This window comes from Polyergus mexicanus, unplaced genomic scaffold, assembly GCF_030449975.1.
Source record: "Polyergus mexicanus isolate NDT 795.1 unplaced genomic scaffold, iyPolMexi1.0 SCAF_2, whole genome shotgun sequence".
NCBI classification, from domain to species: Eukaryota; Metazoa; Arthropoda; class Insecta; order Hymenoptera; family Formicidae; genus Polyergus; species Polyergus mexicanus.
This window is the reverse complement of record NW_027223322.1, coordinates 6358310-6375950: the sequence shown is the minus strand read 5'-3', so window position 1 is coordinate 6375950 and position 17641 is coordinate 6358310. Positions and strand designations below refer to the sequence as shown.

Sequence of the window (17641 nt, the reverse complement as noted above, 5' to 3'; positions counted from 1 at the left end):
ATTATGTTTCTTTGTTATAGCGTTATATGCTATCCGACGATGAAGAGCATCGTCAGTTATTCGATCTCATTCAGAGAATGCTCGAATACGAACCCTCGCAGCGCATCACCCTGAAGGATGCATTGACGCATCAATTTTTCGATGCTCTGCCGGCGTCACAGAGATTGCCCGATCCACGTGCAGCTGGTGACTCTCAACAGCCCCACGAAAGATCACATTCACTCTCTCGATGAAGCTAGGAAAGGGACCGACCTCCATGCTGGACAGACACTCCGCTTTCAACGACACTACTGCCCTACGTCTTTGTTCTGATATCATTAATTTTCATGAAAACATGTCTCTTTCGTAGCAACGAAACTCGATGACGTGAAATGAATTTTGACCATTGAATACGTGCTAAGAGATGGCACGTATGTGTATAAGTATATGTGTATGCGCGCAGGCGTGCGCGTGTATAGATATCGATCATTGGATTTTCTCACAACTTTTGATCCCTGCACTCAATGTAACTTGAATCTATACGTAGGAAAGACTGTAATGCGCGGTAGTGCCGTGGAACTTGGACTTAATTCGAGTGCATTCAACGACAAACGATTACTTCAGCGAAGATTACTTCTTGTCACTGATGATTACGTCTGTCTATTTCTATCGCGATTGTTGATCATCGAAATGGCGACATATGGTCCTCGTTACTGGCGCGGATAGGCCAGTGTGTCTGCTCAGTGTAGCATAACAGAGTCCCTCAATCTTAAGCAATTTTTTAAATGCTCTTCTGTACATTTGTGTCTCTTAAATTTATTACCATGTTAATATGCGACAAAAAAACGCAAAGTTTGGAGTATAAAGATCACCTTTGGGTCTGCAATTTATAATATACTATTCATTATAAATTGACGACCACGGATGTGTTCTAGCCGTGAGTAACGGTATCCTATAGCGATATAGTTTTAAATGACAGTAAAGTTGATTAGAATCGAGAGAAAACGGACGAGCGAGCGAGCGGGCGAGAGAGAGGGAGTGTATGAGTAACAATCACCAATTTCATCGTTGTGAATTATATACATCTTAAAACATAAGAATACATAATTATATCTTAGAGAATGTTCTCTCAACGATTCTTCTTTTTTTCTTTTTTTTTCGTATTGAATATGGAGCCCATTTGAAGTTTCTGATGCGTAAAAGAGAATTCTTCTTCGCGACATATTTATAACGATTTATCATGCTCTAATCATCTTTAAGTTTCCGGCCTAATAAAACAAAAAATTTCGTATTTTATATTCTATAAATATTATATATTTCACGAAGATTAATTTAAATCGAAAAACGTATATTGTGAATATTACAGAAATATTGGTGTGTATTGCGCACGCGAGAACCATCCCGTTCCCATTTTTTTTTTTGTCATATTTGATTTACACAACTCGTGTCATCCGTATAAGTTTTGTTTGACCATAGTTATACTATATCTGCGAAATGAAGGATGTTATATATCTGCTGCTCGTGTTAAACGGGGAATCTACTTCTGCAAAAGAGCGCTATTCCGAGTAGCAATAAATACATTTCTTTCAAACCAGCGTCGATATTTATTTGTGTTCAACCAGCAAATCAATTCTTTTACACATTTCTTGTATATTTATATCTTTAAATAATGTTGCTTTGCTTCTTCGAATCCGTTTATCGCCGTGACATTTTGCGTAACTTCTCTTCTTTTTTTTCTTACAAATTAGTTATATATTCTACTAGTACGCGATGTTTGAAATAAAATAAGCCCGATCAACAGGCTTTAAGGAAACAAGCAAAATTTGTCTCCTCTTGAACGTTTATGTAATGTCTTTTTTTTCGTGGACCCAAAGTAATTGTGTGTAAGAAATAAATCTTGATCTAATTAACAAAGGTAATTATAGCTTAGGCCACGGGTAAATCGGTGGTATAGACGACTTATAGCTCGTATCATACAACTGCGCCTTAAGGAAGCTCTCGCAATCTTTAGGTTCTGGATAGATAGTCGCGATGCCTAAAAAAGAAGAAAGAAGCATTTGCATATAACGCGTATATACCAGTGTTTGTACAACATATTTCTACTAACAGTTCTCATAGGCATATTTCATGAGTGCGCATGCTATATTCATCGAACATTTCTGTATGTCCTGTAACGGCGGATAAAGATTTCCGCTGTCCAAGTCCGTTTGCGTTACCAAGTCGGCGAGAGCCGACGCAGCAATGAGGAAGGTCTCTTCGGGAATGGTGCGCATACCGGCGCAAATCACGGCTAATGCGATTCCAGGGAAGATATAACTATTGTTACCCTGACCGGGATAAAAGGTTTTATTCTTGTACGTCACCGGTGGGAAAGGCGAACCACTCGCAAATATGCACCTTCCCTATAATTAAAACGATACTTGATTAAATATCCAGGAATACCTATTGATGAAAAATTACATACTTCTCAGATTTACATATATATTTTAAAGCTCCTGTTTCTCTCCTTTTGCAATCTTATTAATTTATGATGTCGGAAATGAAAAATCGTGTTTATCTCTTTTCTTGCAAAATAAATTACTTTTTTCAAATTATGTCTCACAAAACTTGCAATAGTATAGATCGTAAGTAAGTAAAATACGCCGGCAACCCTATTTTTCCTGAATCAAACAATTCAATCTGCACGAGTCTATCCTCGGCGAAAATAGATTTTGTGACATAATTAATCACGATTTATAATCATTTGATCTATGAAGAGTCTTTGGTATATTTTACCATATTCCATATTGAATCAGAATGGTATATCAAAAATTTAGAAAACAATTTGCTGGAAGAGAATATATCACTTTCTGACCTCCGTAGCAGTGTACGCTTCTTCAGCTGTGCATTCCGCTTTGCTCGTTGGATTGCTCAGAGCGAAGATGACAGGAGTTTCGTTATTTTGCGCCATCTCCTTTAATATCTCGGTTGTGAAGGCACCCCGGACAGCGGCTGCGCCAATGATAACCGACGGTTTGGCTGTCTTAACGACGTCCAGCAAGGTATCGATTGGTTTATCGTCGCGAGCAAAATGCAATTTATGTTCCGTCAGTCCGCCCTTTGGACGATCTTTCACCAATAATCCTTTTGAGTCCACCATCCAAATTTTACTCTTAGCTTCCTCCTCGGTCACTCCTTCCTTCTTCATCGCCATCACACACAACGCCGCGATACCTAATGATGCCTATAAATAGTTTGTGATTATGATTCATGCATATCACACCTCTGCTTCTTTTTATATTGGCTTTAAAGTAAATGTTTCTCGGCGCACCTCTCCAGCGCCCTGAAACACGATCGTGTTCTCCGAGAGTTTCTTTCGTGTGATGCGGAGCGATGCCAATAATCCGGCGACGGCGACGGAGGCAGTGCCCTGAATATCATCGTTGAAGGTGCAATATTCGTCGCGATACTTTCGGAGTAGTCTGAACGCGTTAACGTTACCGAAGTCCTCGAATTGGATCAACGTGTTCGGACCATATCGCTTCACGACAGCCTTCATGAATTCGTCCAGGAAGTCGTCGTAGTCCTTTCCAGTTACGCGCTTGTGTCTGTGACCAATATACAGGGGATCGTCCAATAATGACTGCAAGAAAAGAGAGGGAAAATATGATAGTCGACGTATATGAATTTTTTAAATTAAAAATCACAAACACACATATAGCTCATTGAAGGACAAGGCGAGAATATCTCAAATCATCTGATATTCGAAAATGCGACGTGTTTTCACGCACCTGAGTATTGGTACCGACATCCAGGGTGATAGGCAGGCACTGGTGAGGTTTGATGCCGGCCAATGCGGTGTACAATGACAGCTTCCCGATTGGAATACCCATGCCGTACGCACCTAGGTCGCCCAGTCCCAATATTCGTTCCCCGTCTGTGACTACGATAGCTCGTATGTCGTGCTCGGGCCAGTTCTTCAGGACATCGTAGACGTGCTCTCGGTCGTGGATGCTCACGAAGAGACCGCGAGGCCTGCGATAGACCAGACCGAACTTCTGACACGCCAGACCTACAGTTGGCGTATACACCAGCGGCATCATTTTACCTACGTCGTCTGCCAACAAACGGTAGAAGAGTTTCTCGTTTCTATCCTAGGAGGAACAAGACTCTATGTAAGAATCAACGTGAGAGAACGGGAAAGAGGACCTGATCAAACCGGAAACCGGAAGACCCATAATAGGAGGATCTCCGATACAATTGTCGCGTTTCACCAATATGTACCAATAGGCCTATGAGATATATATATTTCGAAAGATCATCTGTGTAGCGTTCCAGGTTGAGACGGCAGAGCTCTAGCTGTTCGTCTTGGGTTTTCACAGCCGCCGGTAGAAGACCGTGTATACCAAGCATCTGTCTTTCCTCGATGGTAAACGCCATACCCTATAACGAAACAATTGTTTAATTGTATATGCAATTACGCTTATGTTGTGGAAAAGAAAAATTAAATCGAAATTCACATCGCGAATATCATACATATTTTAACTCATATTAATCTCCTGCCTCTAAGAATCGAAAAAAATTAATCGAATCTCTCGTATCTATGGACATGTTAAATATATATTTCAGTTCGATCTCGTGTTTCTATCATTGTATCGAGTATATTTTTGAGAGATAGCGTTTAATACCGACACGCGACATACATGTGTGTCGTTATCGCCAACTCTTTTCCTCATAATATATCTCGTGCATCAGAAAGATTAAGAACTCTTTACGATACAAGCCAGAGAGGCAAATTTGTTTCGCGATATCGTTAACTGTAATTTCTTTGCCTCGGCAGTTTCGACTTTGACCGCAATTAAAAAGACTGACATTGCGTTGATTGTGCAATCGTAGCGTGGATGAAAGGTGATCTGCTGATCGTCCTTCCATCTCGATTTTTATAAACTAAATTGGTCAATGTGCATGCGTGTGTCACGACAGAATCTAGTGAAAATGAAAATGGTTAGGTACCTATGTGTATAGGAAAGAGAGAGAGAGAGAATATACCCTCAAGACTTGTACGATCTACATTCACTTGCAAGGATATTAATCTCCATAATACCTGTGGTAACAGTAGTTATATAATTGAATCTGGTATAAATATTATTATACAAAAATAAATTAAGTTTCGCAAAATTAAAGAAGAAAATTAATTATACGTGCATAATTGAATCGTGATTAACATGTGTATATATATATATATATATATATATATATGTATATTTTTTAGTTTCGTTTGAATTATATGGACATAATATATGCAGGGTTGGGAAAGTTACTTTATAAAAGTAACTCGTTACCGTTACCGTTATTTTTTCTAAAAAGTAACTCGTTACCGTTACTCGTTACTAATTTTAAAAAGTAACTCGTTACCGTTACAGTCACTAAAAAGTAACGAGTCGTTACAATTTCCGTTACTTTTTTACAATACAAACTAATAAATTATTTTGCATAAGAAAAACTTTTAAAAAATTGTAAGCAAGATTTCATTCAAGGTTTATTACAAAATAAATGATTAAATTTTATCGAAATTCTTTATTAATTTTTAATAAAATTTGTTGCTCCATAGTATCATCATTTAAATGCCCTCTTTGTGGTGTTAATACAGAGCCACCGATGCTAAACATTCTTTCTACAGATGCACTGCTTGGTAGAGCTGTATTATATTTAATAAAAAGTTTTTTAAGTTTTGGATAGTCGTTTAACATTTCGATATTACAATTATTTGATTTTAAAAACCGTTGCAATTCTTCTTGTTCAGATTCATTTTGCACCGTTTTTTGCTCAAAAATGAAAAAATCATCGCGATCGTCAGATTTTCCAGCTTTTGAAGAATTTTCAGTTGATCGGATTCCCAATAAATCCTCCAAGTAATTTTCAGCACGTTTTCTTTTTTCTCCGGTTAACCAGTTTAACTTAAATTTTGGATGTAAACATGCTGCTATTATTAATTCTTTTGTTTCAAATATTGTAAGAAATTTAAAATCAAATATAGTAAATTAAGCGACATTGTTTGTTTTATTGAAATTAATACTTTTGAATCAATAGTTTAAAATAAAATAATATTTTTCAATTAAATCCTTATTTAAAATTAAATAACATATGTATTAATCAAATTAATAAGTTACCTTTTATTTAAACCTTGCTGAATAGCTTCAACTAATGAATGGCAATCTATAAGGTCAGATTTATTGAGATTTTCTAATTTTCGTTGCAAGGTACTTAGAACTGGTAGTAAATGAGAGCTCTGCTTTTCCGAAAAGATAAAGCTCTCATTGGACGCGCGTCGCGTCATCGTACTGGTCTGCAAGAGCCATAAGTTGATCAATCACATTCAAGCATTTTTACAACATAATAAGAATGCTAATTGGTCGATTTGCTTACGGCTTTACGGTTAAGATAAAAATTTTATCACGCACAATAGCAAGAATAATATCTTAAATAAATCAAAAAATTTGAAAAAAGTAACGAAAAAGTAACTGTTAAATTCGTTACTCGTTACCGAAAAATGTAACGAAGTTACTTTTTCCGTTACAAATAAAATTTGTAACGCCATTACCGTTACAGTTACCGAAAAAAAGTAACTGTAACGGTAACGACGTTACAAGTAACGCGTTACTTCCCAACCCTGAATATATGTATATACATACTATCAATATGCTGATATAATTGTATCTTAGAGGGATACTGGTCACCCCTCCTTCAATGCTTTTTAAAATGAACGTTGAGCTGTGCCAAGTAATCTTTAAACTATCGGTCGCGATCAAACGTTCGTCATCAACGCGTTACAATTATTTCATCATTAAAATTTAACAGATGCTCGCGTTTCGAACGCAATCTTGTAGAGAGATTCTAGTACAAACATTGACTGTGTCAGTTCCATTGCTAATGATGGATTATATTACATAAAATTGTTTATAAATTTTTTAAAAAAAGAATTACAAATAACAGCTGCAAAATTAAAAGTTTGACATTATGCAGGGCATGTGTCAAATTCATGAATCTCGAAATGTATTAGATCTATTAATTTTTGACGTAGATGATCCGTCCAGCTCCTCCTTAATTACAAAACTAGTAATTGCAAGCATAATAAGAGTAATGATGTGAATTTGCAGAAAACACACAATGATGTAATGGCATTAGTGAAACATCGATATTGTGAAGGAATGTAATTCGCAACGCAACTCGTTATCCAGCCATCTTATCTAACTGTGGTTGATGATCCGCATTGCTTGGCAATGATTTCATTACCTACAACTACCGGAAAAGTTCAACGTTTATGTATTATATTCGTGCAAGGAGTGATAATCAAACCGGTTCGCTCTGGCATCGATAACTTGGTTTATAACTTTTTCCTTTCAGTTAGATTATTTTTCAATTTTAAGGTATGAGATATTTCTTTGACAAAAGATTTCTTTAATAAAATATATCGTTATAAAAAAATTGATCTCATATAGAGAGAATAGAGAGATATACTGACAATGAGATAAAGATATTCTCCGCGCTCTTTCTATCCTTTTCGAACTCTTTAAACTTTAAACCATCTAAAATCGATGTAGATATATAGGGTGTCCGACAAGTAAGTGACCAAACGAAAGGTGGAGGTAGATTGGGTCAAACTGAGTCGAAAAATCCCGAGCCATTTTTTTTATAATCCTTAATAAAGGAGTAATTATTGAGTAAAGTCTGGTCAATCAGCGCCGACTTTTAGCCGGGCGCATGTCGGTGAACCACGCGCTTGATAGTATTGCGGTGCGGCACACTTCATGGCGCGCGGCTCAAGGTTGGCGCTGATTGGCCAAGACTTTACTCGATAATAATTCCTTTATTAAGCATTATAAAAAAAAAATGACTCAGGACTTTTCGACTCAGTTTGACCCAATCTACGTCCACCTTTCGTTTGGTCAGTTACTTGTCGGACACCCTGTATATCTTTTCTCTCACAATTAAAATTTTTTATCGTTAAAATGCAACCAGTTCACAGATACAAAATATCCTATAAATACACCCTATAAATACAATATATATGTTATGCGCGTGAATTATTTAGATACATAAAAAATGGGGAAAAGACGATTTTGGCGCGATGTTTCAAAAATGTTTCAGAAAAAAATGTTGCGATTCTTTTTTCCACAAATCTATTTATACTATGTTATTATCTTGTCGATAACAATGTATATTGTCATACGGATGAGGTGAGCTTCAAGTGCCGTGTGATAACGTATCGCAAATGTAGCATTGTTCTTGTTTTTCTCTTATTACATAAAATCGACCTTGGAAGAATAAAATCTCTAGAAAAGCTTTGCGAAAAAAAATTAAGCATTTAATTCTTTAATTTCCTTTAATTCTTTAAATCTTCTGGAAATTAAATCCTCTGAATCTTAATTCTTTAAATTGTCACCTTTTGAAAAATAATCTTTTTTTCGAAACGACGCTGGTCGAACACCAGAGTGAATTAATCTAATTCGATGGAGAGAGGTCAGCGCACGCGATCGAGCGTTGTACTTTTCCATTGGGTGTGTGTGTGTGTGTGGATTCGTCTCTTTCTCTCTCTCTCTCTCTCTCTCTCTCTCTCTCTCTCTCTCTCTCTCTCTTTCTCTTTGTCTATTAATACGTATCCTAAAACGAAGATCTACTGAGATTTTATTATTATTTTATTCACAAAGAAGGTTATCTTCGTGCTATTCTTTTTAGTTTCAATTGAAGTAAAATATATACAATATAGCTTAATCCTATAAAATATAAAAAACTTAAAAAGATCATTATATGCATTATCTTTGAACTGTCAAAACTGTAAACAATGTAATCAAAAGGAAAACAAAAATGCATTTCTTTTAAGTAATATATACAGGATGTCTCGCAACTTCCATGCAATATTTTAATAGCGTATTCTAGAGGCAAAATGAAGTAAAAAATCTTAATACAGAAATATCGAAGCTACAATAGTTTTTGAGTTATAAGTGATCAAAGTTTGCCAATAATAATGCGTAGAGTTCGCGTTCTCAGGCTCATAACTACATTTATACACGTATAGTGATGTGTCATCTGTTATTGCTGATAAAATAAATTGATTTTCACAAAAATTCTCCGCGCGATCAAAACAAAAATAAACTTCGTTTCTTAAATGTGTGGAAATATTAAATTTATATCTCTACTTAAATATAATAATTAATCAATCATTTAAATTGTTATTTAAGAAAAAAATTAAATATTTTACGTACAACATTTATAGTTTGTTAATATCAGCTGACCGCCGTACATAGTATTCATACACATAAGAAACAATAAAATCAGCTGTGCAGAGTAAAACTCAATATTATCTGATTTGTAAAATCAATAACAGATGACAGATTAGTATCCGTGTAGTTACGGATCTGACAATGAGCGTGCGAAATCTACGCGATATCATTGGCAAACTTTGATCGCTTATAACTTAAAAACTATTGCAGCCTCAAAATTTTTGTATCAGAATTTTTCACTCTATTTTATCTCTAGAATACACTATTGAAATTTTGTATGGAAATTGTGAGATACTCTGTATGTGTATATATAAATATATGTATATATATACTGGGTGGCCCATTTTAATCCATCCAGTCGAATATCTCAAAAACCAAGCCCGGAAGAGAAAAATGTTTCAAACAAAAGTTGTGTGGCTTCAAGGGGGCCATAAGATGGTGACAATGATTTGACCTTGGAAAATCATTTGAAGGTCATGTGAAGATCAACTTTAAAATCTTAAATGGAAACATCCATTTTTTATTTAGTATTCTTGTAGCTGACACCGAGAGCTTTCCAAAATACTATAATAAAGTATTTTTTCATTAAGTACTTTTTGAGTTATTTTATATTTTAATCTGACATATTTTGATATAAAAAATTAAATATCTTGTAAAATATTTAATTTCGATAATCTTACCGTAATACTTTTATGTACAGAATAATGAGACAAATCAATTAGTGTAAAAAAACAAGTAATTAAAAATAATTACTGTTATATGCTATGTAATTAATTTTATCAAAATTTAGTAATTAGTCAAATTTGGAATTATAAAATAGACAAGATGACAGAATACGAGTCAAGTTCTATACAATTAAAATTAACCAACATTGATCGAATCAGTTACGCAAGAATTAAAATTGAAACTCTCATTTTTCGACAGTAGGCAATAAATAATAATAAATAAAAACAAAAAAAATTATAAAAATTAATACAAGATTGATATATCTTTGGTGCGCATCAAGATGCGTCAGTCCAAAAAAGGAAGTTAAGATTAATCGTCGCGCAAAAAAAAAAGAAAAAAAATCGTAGATTTCGAGAAGAAGAAAGGCGTAACACGAAATCGTGGTTTCGCGGTGCAAGTAATAATACGGAAATACCCTTCCGTCCAGAGCGAGCAGAGGCTCAGGAATGCGCGAGGCGCGATTCCAATCCGGAACGAGAATCCACCAATCGGTCTCCATTTATCTCCGGTGCGCACTGTCACTTTTCCCTAATCATGCGGGATTTTCGCATTCCGCGACAAAACAACCGACCGTGGAAACGGTTGCCGGGGTTCTTGACTCCCGTGACGGCGACCCTACGCATGGATCGATATACGGCACCCTATTCTTGATTTCTTGAATATAAAGTCAGTCTCTCCCCATGACCTACCGCAAGGATCGTGTCGAAATGAGATCGATCGTAGCTGATGAACAATGTTGCAAATAATGTTGCCCATATGATCTAAAGATATTATTAAGCTCAGCCAAAATTTCATTTTTCTTGACTCTTTTACATTACTCGCGATCTCGTTGCGCGAAAAGAATTAAGTTAATTTTGCAAATAACATATAAGTTCCTTCATACGCGAATGGTCTCGTGAAAAAAATATTAATTTCTCATTTATAATATTATTATAATTATAATTCTCATAATTTTTGAAATCTACACACAATTAAAAATATTATACTTTTATAAAATTGGAGTTATTAATTTCTTCTAAATAGAATAATATAAATATAAATAAATTTATCTGTTTTGACGAAGAGATCAAAGTTTCTACCATTTTAATTTTACTAAAATATTTGAAAGCGACAAAAACTCATTGTCAGTTTCAAGATTTAGATTTTGTCTAAATAAATATTAAATGAGATTCCGCGATTTAAAATTGAATAATACGAAGAGAAAAAGATAAAGGCGCCTTTACATGGCAGCGTCAAGCGTTGAGCATCGAGTGTTAAGCGTCTGCGCAGAATATTGCCCAGAATTATATTTATTTCGTTTATTTTATTACATAATGAATATGTGTGAGTATGTTATTATTATTAATCAAAAATATATTATAAAATGTTACTACTCTCTGGCAGTGTAAATTAAAATAAAATAAAAATACAAATGCAGCAAGAGATTTTGGATGGTTGAAATATTCAAATAAATAAGACACAAAAAGGGATTCACAAATGACGAAATGACATAGTTTGAAAAACTATTATTAAAAATAGAAAATGATTTAAAGGAGCAGTATGTTATAAACATACAAAAAAAAAATGAAAATTACATCCCTTAATCCTTGATTAGATTCTAATATTCTGCTAGGAGATAGCGTTTTATATATATTTTGTTTAATAATAATATCTATTGTGTATAATGTAAATAAATATCAATTTTCAATATTAGTAATGTATATCAGAACATATAATTTCTTTTATCTCGATCGAATTTATATCATTTATCATGCTGTTAGCAGCAAGAAGCTGGAATCTATCTATTCAGATTACTGCGTAATGATTTCTGTGTAGACGTAGACGTTCAACGCTCGATGCTGCCATGTAAATGTAACCTTAAGGTTGAGGAACTTCAGGAACGTATCAAGTTGCGAAGAACACTCAACTATATATTGAGCTCCGAGATTGCGCAAGCGTGGTCAGACATTACCACAAGTAGTTTGCAGAGTCATGTAGCATTTTATTGTCGAAACGCACACATTTGCATCATATGTAATTGTTGCAACCTTTTAAGTTTAACCCGGAATATTCGCGCAACATTCGTTTGGTATAAATTATTTATTGTATCATCGTTACCATGTTTGATTTGCAATGTTCAGTTGACAGTTTATTCGCAATATATCGCAACGATTGCATCAATATCCATGTATTTAATGCTTTAAAATGACCCGGAATTCTCTCTGAGAGATATCGTATAAAATTAATTTTATATTAGCTAAAAAAGCATAAAAAAATATATCTAATTTTCTCTTCTAACTTTCTTTTACGTGATCAGCTGAGAGAATGAATTAACGAATGAAGAATCAATATTTTATACGAACAGTGATGTCGTATGTTTTGCTATTCAAGAGATGGAGAAGTATATATCCGCTTATCGATGATAATGAAGGTATCAAGAAATTTTTTTCTCTTTCTCTTTCTCTCCGGGACCTGCTAAATGTTTCTTTTTTTTTATTAAATTAAAAACATTCATTGCTTCTCTTCTAAAAACATTCTTTGCTTTTGCAATAACGATTTCCGCACCATATTAATTCAAGCCTCAGTTAGAATGACTCCTTTGGTTGCCCGTACATAGTAATGATGCGAATAATAAATATCACGAATAGCAATTATCTCGCGATGACTGTAGCAAACGCATTTAATATGCTACAATATATCTAACACACCTTGTTTAACTGCGGGTCCCTGATATGGTCGACGCCGCGCAGAAGACCGGCGCAGTGCGAGTCGCCGCTTCCTCGTTGGCCCAGCTGATCGCGCTCCACGCTCGACATGGTTGACGTTTTGCTCTTGTTGCAGTCGGGCCGACTACTGCTTTGGATCCTGCGAACGAATGCCAGATATCTCTGAGAGAGTACGGACGGACGCATGTAACGTAATGCAGTGCCGTCGTTGGTAGGATATAGAACATAAAACGCGATAATGACGTGATGCGTGGCGCGTCGGCGTGATCAAAGGGTAGGGGGAAAATAAAAAGCGCCGCCGTACCTGCTAAAGGTGGCGACTTTTTTTTTAACATATTATTTATTTCTTTTATTATTACGCATTTTTACTTAAATCACGCTGATAATTATCTCGATATTATGAGTTATTTTTAGTTATTTAACTGACAAAAAAATATCTTGTGAATATATATATAATATGTTATATTATATTAAATATAATTATGTTATTTATATATAAAACACATTTTTTATTGTTAAAAAATAAAAAAGGAAAATAGTGTATGCAAATAATATGTGTATGTGTGCATATGTATAAAAATATGTGCGTAATTGCATATTAGTTACAATATAAACATAATTACATTTAATATAATATAACATTATGTATAGGGTGTCCCATAGCACCCTTGACAATGTTCATGAGCAAGTAGAGCGCAGTAAACTGAACAGAAAAGTCTTGTAACATTTTTTTCTATAACGCTTAATAAAGGAGTTATTATTGAGTAAAGTCTGGCCAATCAGCGTCGATCTTTAGCCGTGCGTCTGGTAGTGTGCGCGAGCGCTACGTTGCTACGGCGACGCACACTAACAGACGGGCGGCTCACTGACGTGCGTCCGGCTAAAGATTGGCGCTGATTGACCAGACTTTATTCAATAATAACTCCTTTTATTGAGCGTTATAGAAAAAAATGATACAAGACTTTTCTGTTCAATTTACTGTGCTTTACCTGCTCACGAACGTTGTCAAGGGTGTTTTGGGATACTCTGTATATATAATATTGTATATAACATAATTATACAATTTAATTTATATTTAATATAAATAGCAAAGTTATATTTTTATAATAATATTTTGAAAAATTTTTAGATTCGTGTCTGAAAGGTATTATTTAATTATCGATTGATTATGTTATAAACAGTGATGATTGCGTTAAGCGCCTACAAAATACGTGCCTGTAATGAGGAACGATTCGGCGCACGCGCGTTTATCGCGCGATTGCGCGTGTTGTGCATCTTTCGAGACTGACGAATGTCATATTTAATCAATGATGAAAAATGCAATTAATCGCAAAACTCAATTTTCTACAATTGTAGAAAATCATACATTGGAACAAAGTTTAACAGAATATATCAAATCACATTTTTGTTTTCTCGCCTTAGCTAGATCAAAGTTTAAAGTTTAATCGAATTAATTCATGACTGTGCATTACTATTCAAATTAGTTGCAGAATTATTGAAACATTATGTCATACATACATATGCGTACATACATAATATACAGGGTGTCCTAGACCACTCGTACACCCCTTTTCTTTCAAAAGCATTTTAGAGAAAACCGTTTTGAACAAAAATTATATGGTTTTGAGGGGACAAATCAATTGGTGCAAAAAAAAGCAAATAATTGTTTTAAAAAAATACATTGTAAATAATTTTCTTAAAAACAATTATTTTTTATACTAATTGATTTGTCTCATTATTCTGTACATAAAAGTATTACGGTAAGATTATCGAAAACCAAATATTTTACAAGATATTTAATTTTTTATATCAAAATATGTCAGATTAAAATACAAAATAATTCAAAAAGTGCTTAATGAAAAAATCCTTTATTATAGTGTTTTGGAAAGCTCTCGACATAAGTTATAAGAATATGTAATAAAAAATAGGGGATTTCATTTAAGAAATTAAAGGTGTCCTTGACTTGACCTTAACGATGCCATCCAAGGTCAAACCAATGACACCATCTTATGTTCCCCTCAAAACTATACAATTTTTGTTGAAAACGTTTTTCTCTAAAATGCTTAGTTTTCGAAAGAAAAGGGGTGTACGTGTGATCTAGGACACCCTGTATATGTATATATTTTTGTAATTATAAAAAATGTAATAAGAAAACTGAGAAAAAATAAAATGATTAAAAAATATACAGGAAAAATTAGAAAATATTGGGAAAATCAAAAAATATGGAATTTCCCGAAATATATGAGATAAATAAAAGAGTGTGTAGAAACTAATTATATTAATTATAAGCGTAGTTAATAAGCAATGGTTTTCAATGATATTATATCTATGACGAATTCATCATAAATTACTATAGATCCCCATAAATTAATATAAAGAGATATTTATCCATATTAAATATATATATATAATATGAGTCTATATATTTATTTATTTATTTATTTATTTATTTATTTATAAATCAATTAAAATCTGTTTGATATTTTATAATGACGAAAGCAATATATTCTCTCATATACCTTGATATGAATTGCTTATAATATTTCCAAAATTAATAAGTAATTAATAAATAAGTGTTTACCCGTGTACACCGTAAAAACAGCTATATAAATAATTCTGCTTATAAGAAAATATATTACATAATAAAAGCAAAAGTTTTTCTTCATTCATATATAAAATTCATATGCAAAAATTAATTCATAATTTGCTGACTTAAGCGACATTTGAATACGGAACATTTACGCTAATATCAAGTTTGCAGATGAGTCAAATTGTACGGCTCGCGGTTAACGAAAAAAATATTACCTTTGAAATGAGCGAAATTCGATGAAAAAGAGAATGACGCAAGTATTTCACGTAGAAAAGGACATACTCTGTTTCGTGCCCCTTGCGTTCTCTCTCGCTCGCACGTAGCATGACGAAAGAGAGCGCTGTGCTATGTGCGAGCGAGAGAGAACGCAAGGGGCACGAAACAGAATATGTCCTTTTCTACGTGTATCTTTACCCTCACTCCTTAAATAAAGACAAACGCTCGTTCTAGATATACTATGTCCATGCTTTTACCTCATGCTGTTGCACAGGTGACGCTGATGACGTGAGATCTCAGACTCACGTCCACGATCCCGGATGACGTGACGCAGACTATCCGATCTGCGGCCTTGAAAGCCCATCAAATCGCAGCCGAATATATTATGCTAATATATTATGTGTACATAATTCTAAATGACGCAATTCTCTTCAAGTCGTTCGAAAATTAGTTACTGAGTTATTGGAACTGATTATTGATTAAGATTGTGTAATTTAGAGAGAGAGAGAGAGAGAGCGTTAAAAAAATATTTGTCATTTCTTATGCTGAAAGTTTTATTTGTATAACTTATCAATAATCAATAATAATCAAGATGTTGTTTACATCAAGATTGTGTATGCCATATTACAACACGTGCCAATATTTGTTTTTACAAAGGACTTTGTACTTTCTTTTATTGACACGTGTGTTAAAATCGTATATTTATGATCAGGAAAATAAATCCATTGCTGTCTTTTTTTTTATATAAAAGCATTTGTAATTCTGTATAGCCATTACAAAAACTGGTAAACTCAAAAAATTGCGTTCGGTCGGTAAAAACATGACGGTCTAGGGATCCCCCCTTAAATCGGATCAAAAGAAATGTCATCGATTAAAGCAGTAACCATAAAATTTCACCGAACATCAGCGAATATTTGACCTTTAATGAAAACATTCATATTATGTCCTACTGATTATTACAAAATTTCACTTAAAAATATGTAATAATAATAAATATTTGCAAAATGTAGTTTCTAAAGTTTTCTAATTTTTTTTTTTTCTTTTTTTAAATTTCCACACACACGTGTATAGAATAAACGTATAACTAGTATTTAAATCTAGAATTATATATATATTTCATATTTTTACTCTTAAGACGTGATGAAAAATAAACAAAATTTTTGATCAAAATCAGATATTTTTTGAATAAAATATATATCGCTAAATTTATCTTATAAGACGTATTTTAAATCATTATTAATTAAAACGGCCGCTATCATAATTGATTCTTTCATTGAGATTTCACTGATTTGTAGTATATACTTATAACTGAAATCATCAGTGACTATTCGCTGTTTTTCAGTGATAATAATATATTAATTTTATTTAAGAGAATACGTAATAAAAAGAGATACAAACGAGAAGAAATCCGTGTCGATTTTGCTCCTGTTTTCAACCTCAATTTTCTTACGTTTATAGATTTTAGAGAATTTCGATAAATTTAATTTCTGTCAAAATTAAACTCTTATACTTCGTTTCAAATAAATAGTAAATGCGAACAGTTTCTCACTTAGAGATTTAAAAAATGAATTTTTGACAAAAATATACGTTAAATAGTTTCAAAAGAAAATGATGTAACAGCTTAAAGTGTCAATGATGTTAAATTAAAAATTGAGATCGCGGAAGTAAAAGAAACGTTTCGACTCGGGAAGACTTACATCCTGCCGTTTTGATGGCCGTTTTGGTGATTATCTTTCGAGTTCCCGTTGCCCATCGTTGACGAATCGACCGAGACACTTAAGCGACTAATTCGATAAATTCACGTGGCAATCTATCTCGATCTCGCGTATCGATAACGAACAATTCATCACTTCCCTATGTTAATCAGCCGCGCGAAGATAACGTCGTATTTTTCGTTATATCAGAAGTAAATAAGACTTTTCTAAAGGAAACACCCAAGCCATCAGCTTCTCTCGTCGGTGAAATCGAAGTGTTCCAAATCTCGCGAGCGGATGGCGACTGCGAATCGCCAAGAGAATGCAGTGCTCGCTCGTTTCGATACACAGCCTTCGCTCTAATTAGTTAGGCTCCCTGTAATTCGGTCACGAGAGAAAATCGTACATCCGGCGAGACGAATGGCACGTTTCCGATATGTAGAAAAAATTTCTTTTAACGCGATCACCCGT

General features: G+C 33.9%; 2 protein-coding genes across 7 annotated transcripts in view; one reads left to right on the top strand and one right to left on the bottom strand.

The window, feature by feature from the left end:
- Nucleotides 1-1574, top strand: part of Doa (Darkener of apricot) — a 28565-nt gene extending 26991 nt beyond the window's left edge. For all 4 annotated transcript variants that reach the window (XM_070315679.1, XM_070315680.1, XM_070315677.1 and 1 more), the window contains one exon: nt 21-1574. In XM_070315679.1, the coding sequence (XP_070171780.1) occupies nt 21-233 (213 nt within the window). In that variant the 3' untranslated portion in view covers nt 234-1574. The remainder of the gene's footprint in view (nt 1-20) is intronic.
- Men (Malic enzyme) lies at nt 1212-17445 on the bottom strand. 3 transcript variants are annotated; one of them, XM_070315681.1, is made up of 8 exons: nt 15734-15851; nt 12653-12809; nt 4243-4401; nt 3750-4112; nt 3290-3601; nt 2834-3202; nt 2087-2381; nt 1212-2014 (listed from the first exon to the last, which is right to left on the bottom strand). In XM_070315681.1, the coding sequence occupies exons 1-8, from the start codon at nt 15838-15840 to the stop codon at nt 1899-1901; spliced, it is 1878 nt and encodes a 625-aa protein (XP_070171782.1). In that variant the 5' UTR covers nt 15841-15851; the 3' UTR covers nt 1212-1898. The 3 variants fall into 3 exon arrangements, with proteins under 3 accessions (XP_070171782.1, XP_070171783.1, XP_070171784.1); XM_070315682.1 differs by lacking the exon at nt 15734-15851 and adding an exon at nt 17174-17445 and having other exon boundaries at nt 1216-2014; XM_070315683.1 differs by lacking the exon at nt 15734-15851 and adding an exon at nt 15476-15521 and having other exon boundaries at nt 1218-2014.
- Nucleotides 17446-17641: the final 196 nt, after the last annotated feature.